This window comes from Tursiops truncatus, chromosome 3, assembly GCF_011762595.2.
Source record: "Tursiops truncatus isolate mTurTru1 chromosome 3, mTurTru1.mat.Y, whole genome shotgun sequence".
Taxonomy (NCBI): domain Eukaryota; kingdom Metazoa; phylum Chordata; class Mammalia; order Artiodactyla; family Delphinidae; genus Tursiops; species Tursiops truncatus.
In genome coordinates this window covers 75,785,387-75,810,762 of record NC_047036.1, presented here as the reverse complement: position 1 = coordinate 75,810,762, position 25,376 = coordinate 75,785,387, and the positions used below count along the sequence as shown (strand labels likewise).

Sequence of the window (25,376 nt, the reverse complement as noted above, 5' to 3'; positions counted from 1 at the left end):
TCTTCAAATTGTCACCTAGATGAAGAATATGACTAGAAATCTACCTTTGAAAAGCTGTTCCTAGTGATTTTCACAATAGGAACAAGGAGTAAGTTCAGTGTCTACATATACTATGAATAAAAATCATTACCAGTGTACTAAATGAGTAATTTACTAAATGACATTCTAGATCCTTATAATTTGATTTTTACATTACTTTACTGCCACAGAAAAAAATTCTGAGAAAATATTAAGTTAAAACACTCAGAGTAATACCTAGCATAGAGTTTAAAAACAGGAAAGAAATGGTAATAAATAGGTACTGCATTTATTATTAAAATGAGGAAAAGAAATAATGAAGAGAGAAAATAAACTATAAACTTACAAAAACTGAGAAAGTGTTCATAGTTTAACATTCTTTGAAAGACTATAAAACCCGTAAGACTGCTCTTACCTGTAGAATGTTCTCTAGAAGAGCGTGAAGAAGGCAAACAGGAGGGATATAATGTGACTGCAAAGAGGAAAGTTCCTCAATTGCTTCTTTAAAAAACTGTCCTTCTATGAGGCTTTCAATTAAATTTAATACACCTCTGGGAAATTCAGCATTTTTAACCTAAGAAAGGAAAGATTCTATGACTCAAAGAAAAGAAGGGGAAAATTCTGAGATGAAATTTTGTATTAGCAAGGAGCCTGAATTTCCTCATCCGTAAAATGAACAATCCCTGCCCTCACTACTTCACTATGTTGTTATGTGGTTCCAAAAAAATGATTTGTATGAATGTGTCTTACAACAATAAAATTGCACTGCAAAACATATACATTATTGTTTTATTTATTATTCTCTGTCACCTTGAATAGTAAGAGGAAACACTACCTCTAAAGGAAAACTTTAAAAGGCATTTGCAAAGTCTGGCTGATAATGAGACTTCAGTTGGAGGTACAACCACACATAGTTTTAATTTAGATGCAAAATTATTTTTTGGTGTTCTTTTAAACTTATAAGCAAACTATGCCTATTAAGATATGCTACATATATTAAGATGTCATCAAGCAGAATCAATATTTGCAAAAAGTGACAACTGCTACAGTATCATAAAATTACTCTGAACATGCACATTAATATAACTCTTAAGAGTTCCACAAAATACAGCCCCCTTGGTCAAAATATTTTTAACAATAAAAGTGACTCATTTCACCTAGTTGAGAATCAAGAATACTCTGAAAGACTCATGGACTAAAACAATCAATTTTAAAGGAATGAATAATGATATAAAGAAAATAATATACTCATAAGTATTACACTGAAAATTTAATCTAGAAGTAGTAATTATGAAACCTATGAAATGTATGAATAGGGATACATAACTCACCTGTGATGAGCACAAGGTAAGTTTTTAATTCCTCTTATCAATTTTTATTACTGTATAGAATTTTTTTTGGAGCTTTGATAGAATACTATTTTTCTTTTTCACTTCTGATTAGAGAAACTACATTTCAAATTTGATAAGAAGCTTTGTCTTGCTGACAACACATACCTTTATATCAAAACAACTAATAATAAAACATAAAGCTTCTTTTTGCCCCCATCAGCACCCTACTCCAAATTTCTTACCTCAACATTGTATGCTGGTTGTTTATCTATTCTAATGCAGCTGTATCTTATAGCCTACAAAACAGAAACCATTAATTAAAATTAAACATTTTTAGGTCAAAAAATACAGTTCAGCTTACAAAGCATAAAGCCTTGGCCAAACTTACAAATCAGATTCAGGAAGACATTAATAGATATAATTGATCTGATTCTCATGTTTAGCTAGGGACCTCCATCATTTTAGGGTAATGGCACTCTCATGACTATGAACAGTCTCTATTTTCCCCTTCTAAATTAAAATAATGTAAAAGGTAAAGTCATATTTACTTTGAAGACCTGAATAGGTCCATTGTCCTCAGTATTTTAATAATCAGAAATATAAATGGAGAGAGCATTTATAAAATGCTCCTCTGGACTTTTGTATAAAACTCCATAGGAGAAAAAATTTAGTCATGTTTTGTATATAATCACATGTAAAATCTTCCTCTATTGTAAAATACCTGTAAGTTTGTATTTGTTTAAAAGATTATACTGGAGAAATATTTGTAAACATAACGAGATAATATCCTGATTATATAAAGAGTTCTAGAAGCAGTGGTATAAAACAACCTACTGAAAAAATAGAGAAAAGAGTACCAACAAGCAGTTGGCAGAGGAAGAAATACACAAATGGCAAGTGAAGGCATAAAATATGCTCAAACTTGCTACTAACAGAAGAAATACAAATTAAAACAATGATAGAGGCTTGGCTTCCACTTAGGATATAGAAAGCTGAAAAGAGAGGCCTTCCCACATTACAAACAATAAAAATGGAAAATCTACGAAATGATAACTTCACCTGAACCCTTAGGACAGCAGAGGTCTTAGTGCAACAAACTAAACAGAGATATGAAGAAAGAGAGGAGCCTCCAAGGACATGGGACATGAGCACCGATTTATCTGAGAGAGTTTAGCAGGAATAGGAGGACTCCACTACAGTGGGTAAGATTTCAGCGTAAATTTTTCACCATTTACTAAAGGCCAAGTGTGGGCCAGCATGAGAAAACAGAACCCCTGGGAATCAACAAAATGCGGGGAGTTTGCACTCAATGGCGTGGTTTTCTCCACGGACCTCACTGGGTGCTCATGTAAACGAAAAGAGACAGGGTGGGAGACCAAAGAAAGTCTCCCTAGTGGTGGAGGCTGAGGCTTGAACAGCGGCTGCTGTGGGAAGGGTAGCAAATGTGGTTACCCTCAGGGCACACATGCAAACCCATAACCTGCTGGATAAGGAAATAGGAAAAAAATCCTTTACTCCCAGAGAGAGGCAGGAAGAGATGGTGATCCCAGATCATCCCCTATTACTTGAGGCAGGGCAAGAACACTGAAAAAGCCCTTCCCCAAAACCCAGGGAGCCTCAAAGCCTTTCTCAGACTGAGGCTGAACGAGGACAACAGAAACGGGGATCCTCTAGCCCTCATTCTCCAATAGCAGGTTAACAAGCAACAAGTTACAGCAGTTTATAAAACACATAACTTATCCGTGATATCACTGAGGTATAAATGGCAGAGAATTCAGCAATTTACTAAATGTCCACAGACAATAATTACTATTAACAAAAATTAATGAATAAAATTATTTTAAGACATATTAAACATAATAATAAAATGACTCATTATTATTATTATTATTATACTTGGTTACACTACAGAATGAGAGAAAAGTATACAAAATTTTTAGTACGTCAAGTTCTACCTGAGCTCTGTATATGTGTTTCCTTAAGGCATTTTTTATGTCAGCAATATCCACATCTGTCCTGATATCCTTGGTTTTTGATTCTTTGGCATGATCAGCAAAAACAGAATTCTTCATTTCTTTCTGTATACACAAAAAAGTACTTTACACAATGTACTAAAGAGTGTCAACACAAATGCTAAGCATCCCAATAGACAACACAAGAACACATTCATGCAGTGTTAACTACAGCAAAGGTCCTTACAATTATATTACATAAAGATTACAGATTGAAATTAAAAAAATTAAAAACCAAATGTTTTAATTGCAAAGTTTTACCTGATATTTACATGTGCACTTTCTTAAGTACTTTTTATTTTAACCTGTTCCAAACCTTTCCTGGAACCTCTCTCTCTCCCTTGTTTTGTTTTTTTGTTGCCATGTTCCCACAAAACATGATTATTTACCTTTATCATTCTTCTGAAGATCCTTCTGAATACATATAAACACGCTGTCTAGACTGTAAAATAAAGTTATACTCTAGAAAAATTAACACAAGAAGGATCCTGTTTAAAAGACAAGCTACTGGGCTCCCCTGGTGGCGCAATGGTTGAGAGTCCGCCTGCTGTTGCAGGGGACACGGGTTCCTGCCCTGGTCCGGGAGGATCCCACATGCCGCGGAGCGGCTGGGCCCGTGAGCCATGGCCACTGAGCCTGCGCGTCTGGAGCCTGTGTCCCGCTACGGGAGAGGCCACGGCGGTGAGAGGCCCGCGTACCGCGAAAAAAAAAAAAAACAAAAAACAAAAACCAACCCCTAAAATTTAGATTATTTAGATTAGAATGTATTAGCCAAACTACATACACGTGTATTTTTCATTTTAAGAATTTTAGCCTCTTTTGTCAGAACCTTTCTTTTTTGTTTTAGTCAGGCAAAATAAAATATATTTGAATATCCTGATTATTAACTCAAATTCTTTCTGTACACATGTAAAAATATTTGTGAACCAAATATTGTGAACCAAAGCTAATTATAACATTAATTATGAATATTACACCAGATCAAATCAAGAAGATTCTTTTCATAAGATGTACAAGTTATATTTAACACAGCACGCAATCACAAAAATCAGATTATATGTGTAGGTGATATTAGGGAAGAGCCAAAAGAAATTAAAACTGTTCTTTGTTTTCTTTCAGCTTAGCTTACAAAGTTTTACCTGATCTCTATAAATGTGCTTTCTTACGGTAATTTTGTCATGTTCATTGTCCTTCCTGGAATCTCTTTCTTTCTCTCTTTTGTGTTTTTTCCTCAAAGTATAATTCCTTTGAATATCTTCATCCTTTTTCTTAATTCCCTTCTAAACATATTTAGACCACAATTAAACAAATGTAAACATGAATGATGTATGTTACAAAATCCATATAAATTCAAGACGAGTCTGAATTATGACACATTAAAAAAAAAGTTATATACAATACAAAATCTCATTCACTGTTGGAGTGGGTATACATTAGTAAAATATTTTGGAAAACAGTTGTTCATTATCTAGTAGACTTGAACATGCACAGTCCTTATAACCCAGAATTCTCTTAGGGATATATCCTAAGCTAGAGGAACTCTTGAACATGTGCACCAAAAGTAATATAAGAAAAGGTTCATACTATTCATGGCAGAAATGCTCACAGTTACAAAAACCAATCAATCCATCAAAAACAAACCAGCAAAAAGACACCAAAATATTTATCAATAGTAAAATGGATAAAAGGTATAACTGTGAAACAATGAAACATATACACCTGCAAAAAAGCAAGTCACAGAAGATTATAAATACCACAAACTAGAAAAGTTCATTAACAGGCAAAACTAAACAATGTATTGGTAGGGATACATATGTAGGTGGTAAAACTATAATGAAAAACAAGAAAATATTAAAACAAATTCCAAAACAGAGGTTACCTATCATGGGTAAGAGGAAGAAAAAGGGATGCAGTTTGGAAATGACACAGCAGAATCTTAAAAAGCTGGTAATGCTCTATTTCTTAACCTAGCTGGTAGGTACATAGCACTCATTTTTGTACTCTTTCAAAAATTATACACAAATGCTTTATAAACACATATAACATATACATAATTCAGAAGAAACAACTTCATAACTGGCATTATTAGAAAAGAGTGTAAAATATAAATAAGTTACTTTTAATTTGGAAGGTCTTACCTGATTTCCATATGTGTGCCTTCCTAAGGCATTTCTCATTTTAACAAATTTCAAATCTTTACTAGAATCTCTGTATTTTTCTTTTCTGTGATGTTCAGTTAAAATAGAACTAATATTAACATCTTCATCATGATTTTTCACTTCTTTCTGCATGTTTATAAAAATACTTTAGTTAGACTATGGATTAGCCATAGCCTCAACACAACCAATGCAAGTCACAACAAAAAAACCCTCAGGAATGTAGGTTTTATGAAACATACACATGAGATTAAATACAGTAAAGAGCATTATGAATTATATTACATTTTAGTTATACTAAGATGAAACAGAAAAATAAATATTTTTAGTTCTTAAAGTATATACTGTGTTTACAAACACATTTAATTTAGGTATTTTGTTAACTTACTCTTTCCTGGAATCTCTGCCTTTTACAAAATTTGTCATATGATTAGTCAAAACAGATTTGGTTATCTTCATTATTTTCTTTTATTTTTCCAAATGTTTGTGAAAACAATTTAGGCTCTACATCAAACAGTCTTGCCATTATTAGGCATATCAAATGAAACATCTCAGAAAATCTTTGTATAGGAAATAGGTATAATAACATTAAAATGGATAAGAAGTATTGCAAACCATATTGTTTATTCTTTACACTAAGAAATTTAAAAAAATAGAAATTGTGACCTGAATTTGATATACATTCTCCTGGGTTCTAAAAGGAACTCAAGATGTTTACAGATGTATTCTTTTTACTTTTTTTTAAATTTAGATATAGTTGATGTACAATATTATATAAGTTACAGGTATACAATGTAATGATTCACAATTTTTCAAGGTTATACTCAACTTATAGTTATTATAAAATACTGGCTATATTTCCTGTGTTGTACAATATATCCTTGTAGCTTATTTTATGCCTAATAGTTTATACCTCTTAGTCCCCTACCCCTATATTGCCCCCGCCCAGCTATTCCCTCTCCCCACTGGTAGCCACTAGTTTGTTCTCCATATCTGTAAGTCCATTTTAATTCTGTAATATTCAGTAGTTTATTTTTTAGATTCCACATATAAATTATATCATACTGTATTTATCTTTCTCTTCTTGACTTATTCCACTTAGTATACCTCCAAGTCCATCCATGTTGTTGCAAATGGCAAAATTTCATTTTTTATGGCTGAGTAGTATTCCACTATAGCTATATGTCTATACAGATCTCCCATCTTCTTTATCCATTCATTTGTTGATGGACACTTAGGTTGCTTCCATACCATGGTAATTGTAAATAATGCTGCTATAAACATTGGTATGCTTGGATATTTTGAAACTAGTGTTTTCCTTTTTTTCTGATATGTACCCAGGAATGAAATTGCTGGGTCATATGGTAGTTCTACTTTTAGTTTCGTTTTTTATTTTTTAGAAACTGCCATACCATTTTCCACAGTGGGTGCACCAATTTATACTCCCATCAACAAACAGTGTATGAGGGTTCCGTTTTCTCTACATCCTCACCAATATTTGTTACTTCTGGTTTTTTTCATGATAGCCATTCTGACAGATGTGAAGTGATATCACATTGTGGATTTAATTTGCATTTCTCTGATGATTAACGATGTTGAGCAGCTTTTCATATACCTGCTGGCCATCTGTATGCCTTCTTTAGAAAAATGTCTTTTCAGGTCTTCTGCCCATTTTTTAATTGGGTTGTTTTTTTGGTGTTGAGATGTATGATCTGTTTATATATTTTGGCTATTAACCACTTACTGGTCATATCATTAGCAAACATTTTCTCTCATTCAGTAGGCTGTCTTTTCATTTTGTCGATGGTTTACTTTGCTTTGTGAAGGCTTTTAAGTCTAATCAGGTATCATTTATTTATTTTTGCTTTAATTTCCTGTGCTTTAAGATACAGATTCAAAAAAAATACTGTGACAATTTATGTCAAAGAGTGTTATACCTATATTCTCTTCTGGGAGTTTTATGGTTTCAGGGCTTCCATTTAAGTCTTTTATATATTTTGAGTTTATTTTTGGACATAATGTGAGGAAATGTTCTAATCTCATTGTTTCATATTTAACTGTCCAGTCTTTCCAGCATCACTTGTTGAAGAGACTGTCTTTTCACCATTCCATATTCTTGTCTCCTTTGTTGTAGATTCATTGAGCATAACTGTGTGGACTTACTTCTGGGCTCTCTACTCTGTTCCAATCATCTATGTGTCCATTTTTGTGCCAGTACCATACTGTTTTGATTACTGTAGCTTTGTAGTATAGTCAGAGGTAGTATCGTCCAAAGTCAGGGAGCATGATTCCTTTGGCTCTGTTCTTCTTTCTCAAGAGTGTTTTGGCTATTTGGGCTCTTTTGTGTTTCCATTCAAATTTCAAAATTATTTATTTCTGTGAAAAATGCCCTTGGTATTTTGATAGGGTGGCACTGAATCTGTAGATTGCCTTGGTTAGTATGGTCATTTTTAACAATATTAATTCTTCCAACCCATGAACATGGGATATCTTCCCAATTTGTTTGTGTTGGCTTCAATTTCTTTCATCAGTGTCTTATAGTGTCTTATAGTTTTCTGAATTTCGAATTTTTACCTCCTTAGGTAGGTTTACTCCCAGGTATTTTATTCTTTTTGATGCAATGGTAAATGGGATTGTTTCCTTAATTTCTCTTTCTGATAGTTTGTTGTTAGTGCATAGACATGCAGATTTCTGTATATTAATTTTTTATTCTGCAACTTTACAGAATTCATTACTGAGCTCTAGCAGTTTGTTGATGGCATCTTTAGGATATTCTATGTATAGTATCATGTCATCTGCAAACAGTGACAATTTTACATCTTCCTTTTCAATTTGGATTCCTTTTCTTTTTCTTCTCTAATTGCCATGGTTAGGACTTCCAATACTGTGTTCAATAAAAGCAGTGAGAGTGGGCATCCTTGTTTTGTTCCTGATCTTAGAGGAAATGCTTTCAGCTTTTTCCCATTGAATATGATGTTAGCTGTGGTATATATTTGAGGTCAGCTGTGGTATATTTGACGAAATGCTCTATATACACATATCTATTAAGTCCATTTGGTTTAATGTGTTATTTAAAGCTAGTATTTCCATATTGATTTTCTGTCTGGATGATCTTTCTGTTGATGTAGGTGGGGTGTTAAAGTCCCCTACTATTATTGTATTGATATTACTGTCAAGTTCTCCCTTTTGTTTGTTAATATTTGCTTTATGTATTTAGGTGGTCCTATGTTGGGTGCATATACATTTACAATTGTTATATCTTCTTCTTGGATTGATCCCTTGATCATTATATAATGTCCTCCTTTGTCTCATAACAATCTTTAAAGTCTATTTTGTGTGATGTAACTGTTGCTACACTGGCTTTCTTTTGATTTCAATTTGCATGGAATACCTTTTCCCATTCCCTCATTTTATCTGTGTAAGTCATTAAATCTGAAGTGAGTCTCTTTTTGGCAGCATATATATGGGTTTTGTTTTTGTATGCATTCAGCTACTCTGTTTTTTGATTGAAGCATTTTATATACAACCTCTTGAGTTCTAAAACTCAAGATGTTTACAGATGTATTTTAATAATTACCCTATCTTTCATAAAATCTCCATTTTTTCATGTTAAATAAAACTAATTTAATAACTCCATTATTTTACATCCTTTATGTAAAAAATGTTATACTGTGGCTTATAATGCATATTTCAACAGACATATGAACTCAAAAGCCTCTAATTAAGATCATGTACACATGATCATAGAAAATCATCTAAGTCACATAAATATCAACTGTATTTTGAAAAAGCTAGAGAAAATCACAAAAATATTTTAATCTCTTGCAAAGTTTTATTTAGTCTCCATATATGATTTTGTAAGGTACTGCTCAGTTGAAGAAGTTCCAAATTGTTCCTAGAATTCTCTTTGCAAAATTTGACAGATGCAGTAAAAACAAATTTTAATTTCTTTCTACTCATATTTAAAAATATTTTAGTTTAGATTAAGTAATAATAATTACTAGGCTAATGATTTGGTAAACCAATTAGAGAGTCTCTTTTATAAAAAAAAGTATGAAACTGAACATAACTGAACATTAAGTCTTCGAGGGTAGAACTAATAATGTCTTTTTTGGTTGCTCCTACTAACTGAAAAATTTTAGTTGAGAGCCACAAATATGCTTTCTTAACGTACTTTTCATTGCTCTAAGTTCAGAGTCCTTCATGTTTTTTTTGTTTTCCATATTTAATCATACTGGAATTCACTTGTGCCATTTAAAAAAACTTGATCTATATGCAGTAAAATACTTGACTTTAGACCATGAATATGAATACATATATTGATGAATCCTTTGTAAGACACACGTTACATTCAACATACCGAGTTGTTTTAAGTAATAACCATGTGTTGAGAACACACTATGTATTAGGAACTGTGAATTTCCATATGTACATATATATTATTTCAATAAGAGCCTCAAAATAGAGACATGGACAATATCCCAATATGTTCAAATTATAGACTGTAAATCAGAGCTGGGTTCAAATACCAGCTCTGTGATTCCAAAATCATTCTTATTTCCACCAAATAATGCCTCTCACAAATTTTGTAAGAAAAATCAGAAATGTAAGATATTTTTAGAGTAAAAAGTGTTACCTGGGTTCTGCACATGATCTCTTTTAAGGCACCTTTCATTTCAAGAAATCCCATATCTTTCCTGAAATCTTTGTTTTTTTCTTGATTGCTGTGGTTATTCCAAACAGAACTGGTTTGGGAATCTTCATCATTCTGAATTTCTTTCTGTATGTAAAAATGGTTTAGGCAATCAATTAAGTATGATTTCAACATTATGTACTCTTTATGGTATCCAACTTTATAATTGCAAAATATTTTGGTAGTCAAACAAGTAGGTACAAGAATGCACTCTTCTAAAAAAAATGCACTCTTCTAAATCAAAGGTTATTAAACAGTAGTAAGTTCCTTGAAGGGAAAAAAAAAAATCATTACAACAAAGGTCCCAAATAATAAAATAATAATAATGTATCTCAAGGAAAGCTAATGCTCTGTTGGTCTAGTAACAAGCAGCCCTTTTTATGAATAATCATGAACAAAACTATTTTATCTAGTCCCTTACCAAGTTAAAGTTACAATCTACTTCAACATTTTCTGATTATAGATTATTTCTCAGATTATTTTTCAGCTTTTTACTAGTAAGACTTCTTATTTGCACATCTATCATACAGAGAAGAAAATAGGCTAATAGTTGAATTCACAGCTCTTATTTTACTTGAACATTAGTAAGCAATTATCTTCACCTAACTCTATCTCAAACACATTTATTTCTCTTGTTAAGGAATCCAAACTGAATTTTTAACTACCTACCAATAATAATTTAAAATATAGTTGCATATGTACTTATACATAAAATTCTCGAAGTTTAGTAAGATAAAGAATTGAGAGTAAAGATGAATTCAAGTATTTATTATGCAAGAGTATTCAAAGATTCACCATCTTTACACAAAGAGAGTGGAGAATCATTGTCCTCCTAGGGAATAATCATGATATAGATGAAATGTGGTTAAGGCCTATGGTGTGATCTTTGGTTCCCTTTCACTTGTACTGGGCTTCCTATATGGATATGAGGGCCCTTTAGCAGCTTGCAATCTTGCAACCAGACAACAATCCCTGAGAGTAGCTGATTAAATTTCTTCAGTTACTCAGAAAAGTGAAATTGAAAGCCATGAAAAATGAAGACTTTTCTTCTGTCTTATTCCTGGAATCAAAGAAAGTATTACTCTGAATGTACAATTTCCATTAAGGACAACTTTAATGGGGATAAACTGAGTTTCTGGCTTCAAATTTTACATGGTTGACAAAGAGGATAAATCCTCAGGCTTAGATCATCAAGAAATGTCTAAAATACAGGATGAATTAATCCCATATAGTTTCCAGTTACACAGAATACATACGCAAAAGAACATACCATTATCATTAGCAACTAGGGAAGAACATACTGTTTTCTAATTCTGACTATTAAGATGCTATATACTGATCTGTGAATTAGAATGTATGATTCAAGTACCCTATTTAAATAATTAAAAATCACAACGTGATAAACGATGACATTTGGAAAATTTTTAAAAATAATCTATTTTTATAGCACTAAACAAATGATCAACATGTAATTGTCTCCAAGCCACACTCTCTCCAACAAGCTACTCTTATGAAAGATATGGGCATTATTTTTCTGTAAATATTCATTACTTATTCCTTATTTTATAAAATTTTAGTGCCAACAATACACTAGGCATTGTGTTAGGTGTTTGTCTCCTATATGATCTAGGAAAAGAGCACCATGTCTAATCTCCCTTGTATAGTATAATGCTATGTTACAAACAGATGACCAAAAGCCTATTAATTCAGTAAATTATTCTATTACCTAAGATAGGGCAGCACAGTGTGGAAATGATAGTTGCCCTGGCTTCTGATTCACATATTTGACTTTGTTTTCTGTCTTAAAATAGGTATGGATATGCTTTGGTCTCAGGTCTTATTCCTTGATTCAGCCATGGCATTTGCCACACAACTTGAATGAATTCACAAGACTGGATGGAGAGCCAGAGAGATAAAGTAATTAGAACAAGCATCTTTTGAGTACTCTACATGGTTCTTTTTTTTTGGAGGGGCCACACTGCGTGGCTTGTGGGATCTTAGTTCCCCAACCAGGGATTGAACCCGGGCCCCCTGTAGTGGAAGCGCCAAGTCCTAACCATTGGACCACTAGGGAATTCCCAGAGTGTTCTACATGGTTCTTAACTAGACTGACTACTAGCATATGGTAATCTCTACAGCATTAAGTATTTTTAACTACCCAGAAAGAGACCTTCCTATTATCAAGGAAACCTAATAATACTCAAAATGAGAAAAGTAAAGGGAGACTCGAGGAGAGCAGCCTTTAAAGTTTTTGAGTGCTTGGTCTTCAATTTTTGGTCTGACATACGATAGCTGTGAGATCATGGGAAAATTATTAAATTCAATTATATGCCATTTCACTAACTGTAAAATGAGGCCATAGTGCATACCACACAGGAACATAAGGTTTAAAATAAGATTAAGTGTGTAAAATGCTTAGCATCGTGCCTGGCACACAGTAATCACTCAATAAATAATGGCTTAGAGTAACAGTTGTATAACAACCAAAGTAAGGTAGGTATTACCTTCTACATGCAAAGAAAGATATTCGGTCACAGAATAAATGACTTCCCTATGGTTAAAGAAGTAATAAGTTACAAATCTAGGTCAACAATTAGTTGATCTGGAACAAAAAGTGTACGTTTTTGCAATTACTAATATATTTCCATAAGACTTTTCTGTGGATCATTTTATTTTATTTCTTGGACAGATAATCAAAAGAAGTTTTGAGTATTCCTAAGTATTCTCGCATTTTTGTGACATCTTCCTTGGGCCAAACAATTTAGATACATTAGTCACTTGCTCTTCTGTATTTCTATACCTTGCACAATACATACTAAATTGTAATTAACAGTTTCCACATTCTGTTTATGCCACATTTTGTTTTTGAAGTCTGGCAGGTGGTCTTATTCATTTTCTATAGTGCATAGCATAATGACTGGTACAGCAAAAGTCTTCAGCAAGTATCTATAAACCTGAACTAAATAACTCCTGATTCTGTTACTAAGTGGCTTTCCAAAAAGTTAAGTAGGTTAAACACAACTATTTTTTAAACAATTGCTCAATTGTTACTTTTGACTCAGTCATTTTATATGGCAACTCTTCTTAAAGGACACTTCAGAATCCATCTAATGAGGAATCTATTATATTCTATGCCAAAGAGGTAGAAGAAAAGCAAGACATCAAAATGAAGTTAACTATCTTATCCTCAGAAGGGATCACAAAATGCCTCATTTGGAATGAATGGTTATGAACTAACTCTTAGCTGTCTAATCTAGAGCTTACAAAACAATGTATTCTAAAAACAAATATAAGTTAGAGATTGTCTATTATTTTTGCTTGATATACTAATGCCCTCTAGTACTTCAGAAGCTGAATCTGATTGTGTCAGATTACTGCAAAATACGATTATGGAGAAAGCATAATACATATTACATTTTGCTCATTTCTTTCCATAGAGAAAGGGAAATTCAGATACTTTTTCTAATTTAGTTAAGAATGGTTTTCATTCTGTTGAGAGTTAATACTACCTTTAAACTGTTCAGTTAGGTAGATCAGATAGGATGCTTTAGGCTGCAAATAATAGAAAACCAATTCAAACTAACGTAAACAACATGGAAATTGTTACCTCACAGAATGGCAATATGGTCCATTGCTAAGTCAGGTTTCAGGGTTGATTAATCCAGCAACTCAAGTATCTCTACAAGAGTCTACATTCTGTCTCTACACTTTGCTGTCTACAAGATTGGTTTCAACCTAAGGCTACTTCTCCTCATGGTCAAAGAATGGCTCCCAGTAGTAATTATGGTTTCGTTTCATTTTTCCATGTTTACATTTAGCAGATGCCAGGCTGCCAGAGGCTCTTTTCAGAATGAGAAAGAAACTTCCCAGAAGCTCTTACATACCTCTCTTCATGTCCCATGAATCAGAACTGGTTGACATGCCCATTCCTAGACCAATCACTGTCAAGGACAATGAGATTATCCATAGTCCAAGCAGATCCATCCTCTGAACTAAGGTCAAATTTCCAATCCACACTGCCGCTACTCAGTAGGGAAAGGTAATTATACAATGGTATATTACATCTACTCTTGGAATACTCAAGGGTTGTTCATAATTTCTCTATTAATCTAACAAATATAAAATGAAAACTCATGTGCTAGGCTTTATGCAAGATGATTCAGATATAACTATGGAAAAGACAGACATCATCCTTGATGACACAGTGCTTTTGGTTTAGGTGGGGAAAAAGACATGAACCAAGTAATCAGCCAATTAATTACAACTGTGATGAGTACTATAAAGCAAAATAGTGATATCAGAACACATTAGAGGTGAACCTAACTATTTTAATAAGGGGCCAGGGAGGCTTCCTTGAAGAGGCAGCATTATAACTGCAAACTGATTAAGCAGGAAGTAGGCAGGCATAGGGAATGAGAGAATAGTGGAAAGGACCTTTTTAGGAAGAGAAAATAGCTTTTCAGAAGACACTGAGGTAGGAAGTAGCCTAGCCTGTTTAAGAAACTGGAAGAAGGCAGTTGTGTTATAGTATAGTGAGCATAGGAAAAAGTAGAGCAGGCTATAGTTGCAAAGGTAGGAGTGACAGGAACCCTGTGCTAACTTAAAGCTGTATTAGAGGTTTACAACTTTATCCTAAGGGCAATGGGAAGCCATTGGACAGTTTTAAGTAGGAGAGAGACAGCATCAGAATTATTTTAGAAAGAGCATTTTAGATGTTACTTCTGGATGAAGCTGAATGGACTAGAGAAAGAAAAGTAAGAGTTACTAGGAAATTAGCAAAAGTAAAGAAGTAGAACAATAGGGAGAATAATAGGAGTTGATTCCAGGAGCACAGGGCAAAGAGGATGAACTCAATATGATGTCAGTACAGAAGAGAAGCAGTTTATTCAAGAAGTATTTGAAATAAAATCAATAGGACTTGGTAATTGACAAGATGTGGGGAATAAAGGAAAGGAAGGTTTCAAGGGTGATTCCCAGGTTTCTAACATAAATTATTAGACAAAAGGTTGTAGAGTATCTATCGAGATGGGAAACACTGAAGAAGGTGCTAAGTTTTCCTAGAAGACCAAGGTTCAGTTTTTAGACATACTGCAGGTTCTCTTCCACCTTAAGTGACGCTTCTTAAAAATTCTTCTTTGCTTACCTTTAGAGCAATTCTTCTAGGGTTATTTCCATTCAAACTACTTAAGGAGTGGTATGTGCACCAAGTGAGGAGATGTATGTGGAGGAAAAGGACAGGAAAATATTTCTAAATTCTTAGAAACAGCTCCCTCTTTTCCAATGGGAAAATACCGAAGAATTCTCATATGATACTATAGCCCACTGCTGTTTTATTTATACTCTGGTTTAAAATGCTTAAAATTATTTTGTAATAAACATCACCAAAGCACTGAAAACAAAAGTAGAGACTTAAAATAAGACAAATTTTAAATTTAATAAGTTCTTTTCAGATTTATCAGAAATACTCTCAAATATTTAATTGAGAGCAACTGTCTTAAAAATGTCATTTTAATTCTAACCGCACTTTCAAAACTCAGAACATAATTTGATTTTTACATTTCACTGTATCAATATTTTATAAAATAAACATTTAAAAATGTTTACTAATTTTTTGTTTGTTTTTTACTTACCTCTAAAAGAAAATCTCCTAGATACTGAATTGGATAAAATGGAGCCTTAAAGTTATCTTTTTCTTGTTCAGCCTTGATTCTCGCATTACTGGCAATCACATGAGTTATTCCACTTGGCGAATTTTTTGGTAAAATAACATTTGCTTTTCCAGCCTCCAAAACTCTAAATGAAAATGTAGAAAGTATATTAAAAAGAAAGTATGGGGCTTCCCTGGTGGCGCAGTGGTTGAGAGTCCGCCTGCCGATGCAGGGGACACGGGTTTGTGCCCCGGTCCAGGAAGATCCCACATGCCGTGGAGCGGCTAGGCCTGTGAGCCAGGGCCGCTGAGCCTGCGCGTCCGGAGCCTGTGCTCCGCAACGGGAGAGTCCACAACAGTGAGAGGCCCACGTACCGCAAACAAACAAACAAACAAAAAGAAAGTATGTTTAGTCAAATTATCTAAATCAATTACTTCCTAGGAGTAGGAGCAGATCTTTCTGAAAGGAATTAATTCCTCTGGTCTATTTGAGTGCCACGGAGAATAACTATTGCAATAATTTCCTAAATTTTAAGTTTTTCAGAACAGATGTGTTTGAGAAATCATGCTATTGCCTCTACTTATCTGTTTCTTGATATGGGAAAAGTTTTTAAGAATCAAGAATACTAAGTTTACAAGGGGGGAAAGCAGCAGGGAGTGGGGGTGGTGGTGTGATGAATAAAAAAAAATAGAACACTAAGTTTATTTCCTAAGGAAAAGTCACCTCTATAAGCCAAAAAAAAAAAAACAATGCAAGAATTCTAAGAAAGTATTTACCTCAGAAGACAACATACCTCCAAGGAAATCATTCTGGACCACAAAAAAACAGAACTAAACTTGCCAAACTTCTTCTAAAAATTAGCTTTTGAAAAAGTTTAATAACTTTGATCTACATTAAGAAATACATTTTACATTTAGGCTCAGAAGACACACAGACACAGACACACAGGCACAAACACACCCAAAAGTTTCATGAAAATTCGTTACTGCAGAGGATTTAGAAAGCCAAGAGAACACTACTACAACCTGACAGTAAGAAAAAAGCCAAATAATCCACAAAATCATAACTTTTCATGAACCTATCAGAGAACTGAGATAATAAGCCAACCAAGAAATTGAATTTCCAAAAGAGTGATAAGCACCTTTGTGAAGAGACTGGATACCCAAACTATTTCACTTTTGCCAGAACACCAGAGAGAAGTAGCCACCATAAATGCAGGCAAGAATCAGGTAAAATCTTAATAAATTTAAAGGCCAAGTGTAGGCAGCATGAAAGTTTAGAATAACTGAGAGTCCCTGACACATGGAAGGGCCCCCCTCAGTTGCAAGCTCTTTGCCACCAGCATCTATTAAGTATTCATGAAAAAGATTAGGGGCAGGTAACAGCAGGAACCCCACTGTTAGCGAAGGTGGGCCAGTGGGGACTGCCTGCCAACAAGAGATAGATGTAAAACCAGGCCCACTTCCCTGGATCCATCTCTCATATAAAGCAAAAGCCTTAAGTTATTTGGGTAAGGTAAGAAAGTCTTCTATTTCAGAACCCAGGAAAAGATGCACTGCTTTTGTTTTAAGAGCAGAAGTAAAACTCATCTGCCTTTGGGAAAGGGGTAGGAAAACTTCCTGCTGTGCAGCCAAAAAAAAAAAAAATGGGATAAAGGATAGAAGCAAAAGCCACCTGTCCCTGGAGAAGGGGCAGGAATGACACTTGGGCCTGGGTTCCTGCACTAATACAAAGCAGAGACCTAATGCTGGGGCAGATGCTAGAAAATCTCTTACCCAAGACCCTGCCCACAATACAAGGGAGAATTTGGCTGCCATGGGAAATTGAGACAGAAGCAATGAATTGGTATATCCCAACCCCAGAGACCAAGAACATGAAGAATGCTTAAGACTAAAGCCTATCCAACAAAACGAAAACACACCAACCCTTACTCCCCAACCTAGAAATGAGTAGGAAGCAAGAGGGGAAGAATATGAAGAGCCCTTCTGTGATGAAGTAGTAAAGGGACTACCGAAAGCTGAGAATGAATAAAGAACACTGATTAAAAAACCTCCAGCATCACAGGCCCCACGCTAAGCACAAGGGAACTGTAAACCACTGCTGGAATAAAATGAAATGATGCGCTGAAGATGAAAATAGCACTAACAAAACCCAAAGCCAGCTCAACAATTGACAAGATTAACTCAACGATCCCATACTAACTGCCTTACAAGTAGGTCCATTTTTGGATATTAACATTATTCACCTCAGCCTCTACTGTTCTTCTATAGGGAATGTCTATGTATGCAAAACAAAACAAAACAAAAACATAAGACATACACAAAAATGGGAAAAAAACCCAACAACCAAACCATTGTCAAGAGATAAAACAATAAAGAGCACAGAGAGATGATCCACATGTTGAAAGTTTAAAAAAGTGACTTTAAAATAACTTGTGAATGACATGTTAAAAGATATAATAGAATAGGTGGACAATCTGCACGAACATATGGGAAATTCAGAAGATAGTACAATCAAAAAGGTAGAATTAAGATACTATATCAAAGAAGAATTTCTTTGATAGGCTTATCAATAGACTGCACAAAACTGAGGAAGAAATCATTGAACCTGATAAGTCAATAGTAAGTATCCAACTGAAACACACACACACACACACACACACACACACACACACACACACACGAAGGGAAAAAAAACAGAACAGAGAAAGCAAATACTGTGGAATGGAATCAAATGGTCTAAAATATGGGTAATGGATCTACAGAAGAAGAACACAATAGAACAAATATTGGGCTGGCCAAAAAGTTCATTCGGGTTTTTTCCATAAGATCTCATGGAAATAGAATCAGTAAATAGAATCAGCAATTATTAAAAATGGATAATACACTACAATGAAGTAGAATTTCTCTCAGGAATACAAGTTTGGTTTAACATTTAAGAATTGATCAAAATAATTTACCATATTAACAGAATAAAGGAGAAAAGCCAATTATCTCAATAGGTGCAGACAAAAACTTTCAGAGCTGATATATTTATAATAGCATCCCCTTTTTCCATAAGGTATTATGGAAAGACCCGAACGAACTTTTTGGCCAATTCAATATTTACAAGATAATGGCCAAGAATTTCACAAAATTAAAAAAGATAAAAACTCCCGTTTCCCTAAAAAGCTAAGAGAACTCCAAGCAAGTAACATGAATAATAAACAATAAACAAAATGCACACACATATATATGGATACATAATCAAATCACCAAAAACCAAGAGTTGTGTTGCTTTTTCAATTTTAATTTCCAACTGCATCACTAGCATATAAAAACACAATTTTTATTTAGTCACTTATTATCCTGTGATCTTGATTAAAGTTATTAATTAGTTCTAATAGCTTTTTTTAGTAAATTATTTGGTATATGAACACGTCTTTTGGAAATAAAACCAAGTATTCTTATTTCTTTATTTCCAACTCTATGCCTCTTATTTATTTTCTTTGCCTTATTGCACTGGCTAGTACCTCTAGTAAAATCCTGAATATTAATGGTCAGAGGGGGCATTCTTGTCTTGTTCCCAATTATGGTGGAAAAAAAAAATTCATGATATTGTTTAGATTTTTTCATAGATGTCATTTATCAGGTTGAGGATACAAAAATTCTCCAACAAAATATTTATAAATAGAATCAGCAATTATTAAAAATGGACAGTACACTACAGTGAAGTGGAATTTCTCTCAGGAATACAAGTTTCATTTAACATTTAAGAATTGATCAAAATAATTTACCATATTAACAGACTAAAGGAGAAAAGTCAATTAATGGATATAAAAATATCCATTATAATAGCATCCCCAAAAATATCCATTATAATAGCATCCCAAAATATGAAGTACATAGAATTAAATTTAACAAAATATGTGCAAGGTTTATACAACAAAAACTATATTAATGACAGAAATTAAAGAAGTCCTGGAGAGAAACAGAGTCTACTCATAGGATGACTCAATATTAAGATCTCAATTCTTCCCAATTTGATCTACAGATTCAACACAATTTCAATAAAAATCCCAGCTTGTTTTTTTGTAGAAGTTGACAAGCTGATTCTAAAATGCATACGGAAATATAAAGGATCCAGAATCACCAAAACAATTTTGAAAAAGACAAAGTTGGAAGACTCACAAGACCTGATTTCAAGACTCACTATAATACTATAGTAACCAAAACAGTGTATTCTTGGTGTAAAGTAGATATAGATATCAATGGAACAGTAAGAAGTTCAGAAATAGACCACACAAATATGGTCACCTCATTTTTGGACAATAGTTCCAAAGTAATTACAGAACAATTGGAACTCTCATACATTGTTAGTGGGAATGTAAAATGGTACAACAAGTTGGAAAACAGTTTGGCATTTTCTCATAATGTTAAATGTACAACTGCCATCTGAGCAAGCAATTTCACTCCTGGATATTTACCCAAGAGAAATAAAAACACATCTACGTGAAGACTCGTACTCAAATGTTCATAGCCACTTCATTCATATTAGCAAAACCAAATAAAAACCAAAAAAACCCCATACGTCCATCCATGGGTGAATAAACAGACTGTGATATATACATAGAGTGGAATACTACTCAGTAACAAAAAAAAAAGGAACTGCTGATACACACAACAACATGGATGAATCTCAAAAATAACAAGGCAAGTAAATGAAGCTACATCAAAGGAGTATATACAGTATGATCCCATTTATAGGAACCTCTAAAAAAGACAAATCTAATGTACAGTGACAAAAAAGAAATTAGTGGTTGTTTGGTTTGGTGGTGCAGAATTAAATGTACAAAAACACAAGGGAATATTTTAGGATGATGTAAATGTTACAAATCTTGATTGTAGTATGGGTAACATGGATGCATAAATTTGTCCAAACTCATCAAAACGTACACTTAAAATCTGTGCATTTTATGGTCTATAAATTACACTTTGGTAAAGGTAACAAAAAGCCCTTAGACCATGCTCTCCCGGCAAAAAGAGTCACAGCAGTCTAAGAATACAGTTTACCCAATAAGAAGTCTTCTTAAAATATGGTGTAAAAGATAAAAAGAAATGAAATTATGATGGAAACAGTATGAACCATGAAGACTACACCACATAAACCTAGAAAAAAGCCTTTGTTTAACGTAATACTTCACTTACAAAAAACTGTAAGTGCTTCACAACTGAAAACAAATATCTTCCAATTTAAAATAAAGATTTTACTTGAGTTTGCAAAGAAATAACATGTAAAGTGAAACAGAGACCCTGAGAATAATGCAATACTTATAAAACAGATTTTGTTCCATCAGACACATACGCTTAGAAGTGCAGAATGGCTTAACTAGGAGATCAAAGAGTAAATCATCAAGGCTCATTTGGAATAAATGAATAATTGCAAAGAAATACAAAAAGATATTTAAGCAAACCAAAATTGTTTTCACATTCACTGCTTTAGCTTCTATGAAATCTCACCTTACAAGAGAATCACTTCGTTTATCAGCTCTAACAAGGAGGACAACTTTCCATCTATGGAAGGCTCCTGGAGCACCAGTGCGTTTCAGTTCTTCACGCCATCTTTTAGGTGCAGACTGCATTTGAGGTGAATAATGGGAGTCTTTTTCAATTTTATATCCCCATTCGTAAGTTGTTTCATCAAGCCATTTGCCACTTTTGGCACTATGAATTATGTAGTCCTTAGTTAGTACCCACTTTCCTAGAAAGCAAATGAACTGTCAGTCACAGAAGAATTTTGGTTCTGATAAATGGTAAACAATAAAGACCAAATATCAAATAAAATTTGGCCTTTTTCAACACCTTTTTCTACATTGCCAATGTTATCTTTGAACTATGTTTTCCTAAATTTTTTGATAGTGAAAGGCTTACAACATCACTGAACATTGTATGTAAACTTTCCCATAATAAATAATTTTAATTCTAACTGTTACTAAGTAAAATATAAACCAAAGGATTAATAAAATGTGGTACTACTTAAATTATGACTACTATTATTATTCACCATTTTGAGTGAGGTTTATATTCTTCCTGCTATACCAAAAACTTTTCCAATAATGTTTACAGCATTGTTACACTATATAAAACAAATTAACTGAGTTAGAGAATTTTCTAGGATATGTAACAACATTCTGATCTGGGCATCAATGATCTTTTTAAAAAGCAGGGAAAATATATGTTTTCATTTGTGTAGGTAATAATGAATACAAATTTTTTTTATGGTAAGTTATTCTAAAAAATGGTAAATTCACCTGAGTTAAATACTGCAAAAAAAAAAAAAAAGTAAAACAAGTGGACTAATGATATGCCAAATCAACCACAGGAGAGAAAAGTATATGAAAAACATCAATAGTGACAAAGGCAGAAGACACTAAGCCCTAATTTAGGTTTATCGAATTTAAAATCTTAGAAAAATAAAATAGAATGATTGCTTCATAGCATGGACGGCAGGGGAAACAGGAGCAAGAGAGCAAAAACAGTAACTCTTCCAATGATAGATCAAAGAAAAGAAACTTGACTGCAAATCGCTGAGGCTTCAACAAAAGATTTTTTGGGGGGGGGGCGGCATTTTGTGCCAAACCTTTTTATTAAAATATTTTTTCTTAGATGAAGCACTTACTAGGTGAAGTAAATATTTCTGCCTCTTTAATACGTTTTTCAAGTGTTACAAAGTTCTATTCAGAAAATCAAAGCAAAAATATTATATCAAACAAATATCTTCAGGGACTTCCCTGGGGGCGCAGTGGATAAGACTCCGCACTCCCAATGCAGGGCGCCCAGGTTCGATCCCTGGTCAGGGAACTAGATCCCACATGCGTGCTGCAACTAAGAGTTCACATGCCACAACTAAGGAGTCCTGGAGCTGCAACTAAAGGAGCCTTGGAGCCGCAACTAAGACTGGGTGCAACCAAATAAATAAACAAGTATTTTCAGAAAAATATAAGAACCACATTTACGTTTGATATAATAAACACACTATCTTCCCAGAGATTAAGGTACTTTTTCTTCACCATGAAGATTTTTTTTTCAAAGGTGAGAGGAAGGTAGTTAACTTACCTGCTGCACAAGCTGCTAAAAACTTCTCACTCTTACACAGGCGTTCAGCTATTAGATGTGTACAATTTTTGTATTTCTGGAAGGAAAAATCCACATGAAAAAATGTTACTTCGGAAGATTTCCTTTTTAAGGTATTTTTTCTATTCTTGCAATATCAAGGGTGCATTTTATCATTCTTAGGCCAACATTTTAATTGCAGTTATTCTTCAACTATATCTTGAACTTTTTAAGTTACTGTACTCACCTCACTCTTGATAAAAGTGCAATCTAGTTTTAAAAGCAATTTGCCTAGAGCTTCTTTTTCTTCCATCTTAAATCCTGTCATCTGGATAATATGCTTTGGGGCACCATCTTCCATCTAACATATACACATAAAGAAGACAACATATGTTAAAGATAGTATTCACAGGGTTGACATTATTTTTTATTAACTACGAATACTAAAAATAAAAACTAAAACTACTTAATATATAAGGCTTAATTGTAAATACCAATGTTCAAACTGCCTATGTGCAATAGAAATTAGTTTTAAAAGCGATCTTCTCAAAATGTGGCTGTATATAAAGTGAGATTTGTTTTCTGGTCTGAACAATGAAAGCTTGCATTACTACATTACTTGCCACTAAAACACAATGATGAATGTAACTCTTCAGAAAAAGACTGATACTTATAAAATTTTAGCATAATATTAGCTTCATTTTAAAAGTATTGTTTTTGCTAAGAGCGTTGGAAACAAGGACACTTGTGGACAACGACACCCTCAGATCTCATACTAACTTTTAAAAGTGTCTGTGGACAGATATTGAAGAATATTTATAAATCAATGGAGAACTTGATAAACTTATGGTACCACAGCACTTACAACAAATAATTTAGTATAGTAGGTATATACTAAGTTATTCCCAATCTACATTTCTTAACTGTGCTATATATATGTTAATTTCATCACCTACAAAGTAGACTGAAAAAATCACGTGGGTTTCAAATATATTTTGATAGGGACATTAACCTATATTTCAATGGAGTTCACAAAGCACTTTGTATTTGAGGTGGTACATTTATTGGCCAACAAAAGGAAAATTCACAGCATTTCTAATTAGAATACAGCTTTTTTTGTTTTTGTTTACATGAGGTTAGAACTTCAGACCTAGATCATCTTGGAGAAAATCTAGTTTCTCATTAAAGATGAGGAAAGCAGTGAGGAGAGAAATCAGGGTAATTTTTTCATTTCTCTAACAACTGTCACCATTAGCTCTGGATTAGTATTCACTTAATGCCACAGGCTGAACAACAGCAGTTGGCTTCTTTCAAAACAATTAAAAGTAAACTTCAAAAATTATAACAAAAACTATTACCAGGACTTGTAATAGACAACTGGTGAAATTAAAAATGTTCTTTATAGGACCTCTATTTTCAAAGGCTGCATATACATGTTATATATATATTTATATTAAATACCTATAAACTATATACGCATATGTAGTTATTTAAAGGTTGAGATTCATTTTAGAGTAGAAGTTGAAAGAAAGTCTCACTATAAACAATTTAAAGCATTACTCAGGGTTAAGAGTGAAACTTCTGCTAGGGTAATAGCACTCCTGGTTTCTCTCTCTACCCTGCATCACTCCTTGCTTTACGAGGAGAAGCTACTTGAGAGAACTAACTGAATATGCTTTGCCAGACACATCTGCATATTTACAAAGATGGTTCATATTAATGCACGTGGACATGGCATAAGGAGCTGCCAGTAATAGTACTGCACTGCCTGGGTGGGTAAATCAATTCAGAAGTTATGTAATAAGAAACACACTGGAGTTGCATATCAAATCCACCTCCTCTAAACCAATTTTTATTCAGTAAAAAGGGTGATCTTTTGACCTCAACCTATCTGACTTTTATATTTCTCTGTTGGCTCCAAAGGAGGGAAAGGGATATTACGTATTAACCCCTAAAAAACCCAAAATTCAAGATACAGAACATAAAGAAAGTGTCTTTAGGGATAGGGCTCTTTGGGATTTCCCTGGTGGCACAGTGGTTAAGAATCCACCTGCCAACGCAGGGGACTCGGGTTCGATCCCTGGTCCAGGAAGATCCCACATGCTGCAGAGCAACTAAGCCCGTGCGCCACAACTACTGAGTCTGCGCGCTTAGAGTCCGTGCTCTGCCAACGAGAAGCCACCGCAATGAGAAGCCCGTGCACCGCAACGAAGAGTAGCCCCTGCTCACCGCAACTAGAGAAAGCCTGCGCGCAGCAATGAAGACCCAACGCAGCAAAAATAAAATTAAAAAAAAAAAGATAAGGCTCTTTGATGAAACAATTTCTATAAGTTTGGCCAGTACAAAATTATAAGGTGTACACAGTAGGGCTTGGTGTCTTATGAAATAATCAAACATGTAAAATACTATCATCAGTAATTAAAATGT

General features: G+C 33.8%; 1 protein-coding gene across 4 annotated transcripts in view; it reads right to left on the bottom strand.

The window, feature by feature from the left end:
- The window catches only part of SLF1 (SMC5-SMC6 complex localization factor 1), a 69,630-nt gene that overhangs the window by 35,243 nt on the left and 9,011 nt on the right, over positions 1-25,376 (bottom strand). For 3 of the 4 annotated variants that reach the window (XM_019929697.3, XM_019929695.3, XM_073802297.1), the window contains exons 2-11: positions 23,197-23,310; positions 22,953-23,028; positions 21,357-21,597; positions 15,841-16,003; positions 10,154-10,297; positions 5,500-5,646; positions 4,501-4,641; positions 3,305-3,427; positions 1,592-1,645; positions 434-592 (exon numbers count right to left, since the gene is read on the bottom strand). In XM_019929697.3, the coding sequence (XP_019785256.1) occupies positions 434-592; positions 1,592-1,645; positions 3,305-3,427; positions 4,501-4,641; positions 5,500-5,646; positions 10,154-10,297; positions 15,841-16,003; positions 21,357-21,597; positions 22,953-23,028; positions 23,197-23,310 (1,362 nt within the window). The remainder of the gene's footprint in view (positions 1-433; positions 593-1,591; positions 1,646-3,304; positions 3,428-4,500; positions 4,642-5,499; positions 5,647-10,153; positions 10,298-15,840; positions 16,004-21,356; positions 21,598-22,952; positions 23,029-23,196; positions 23,311-25,376) is intronic. The other variant, XM_019929698.3, reaches the window with a different exon arrangement.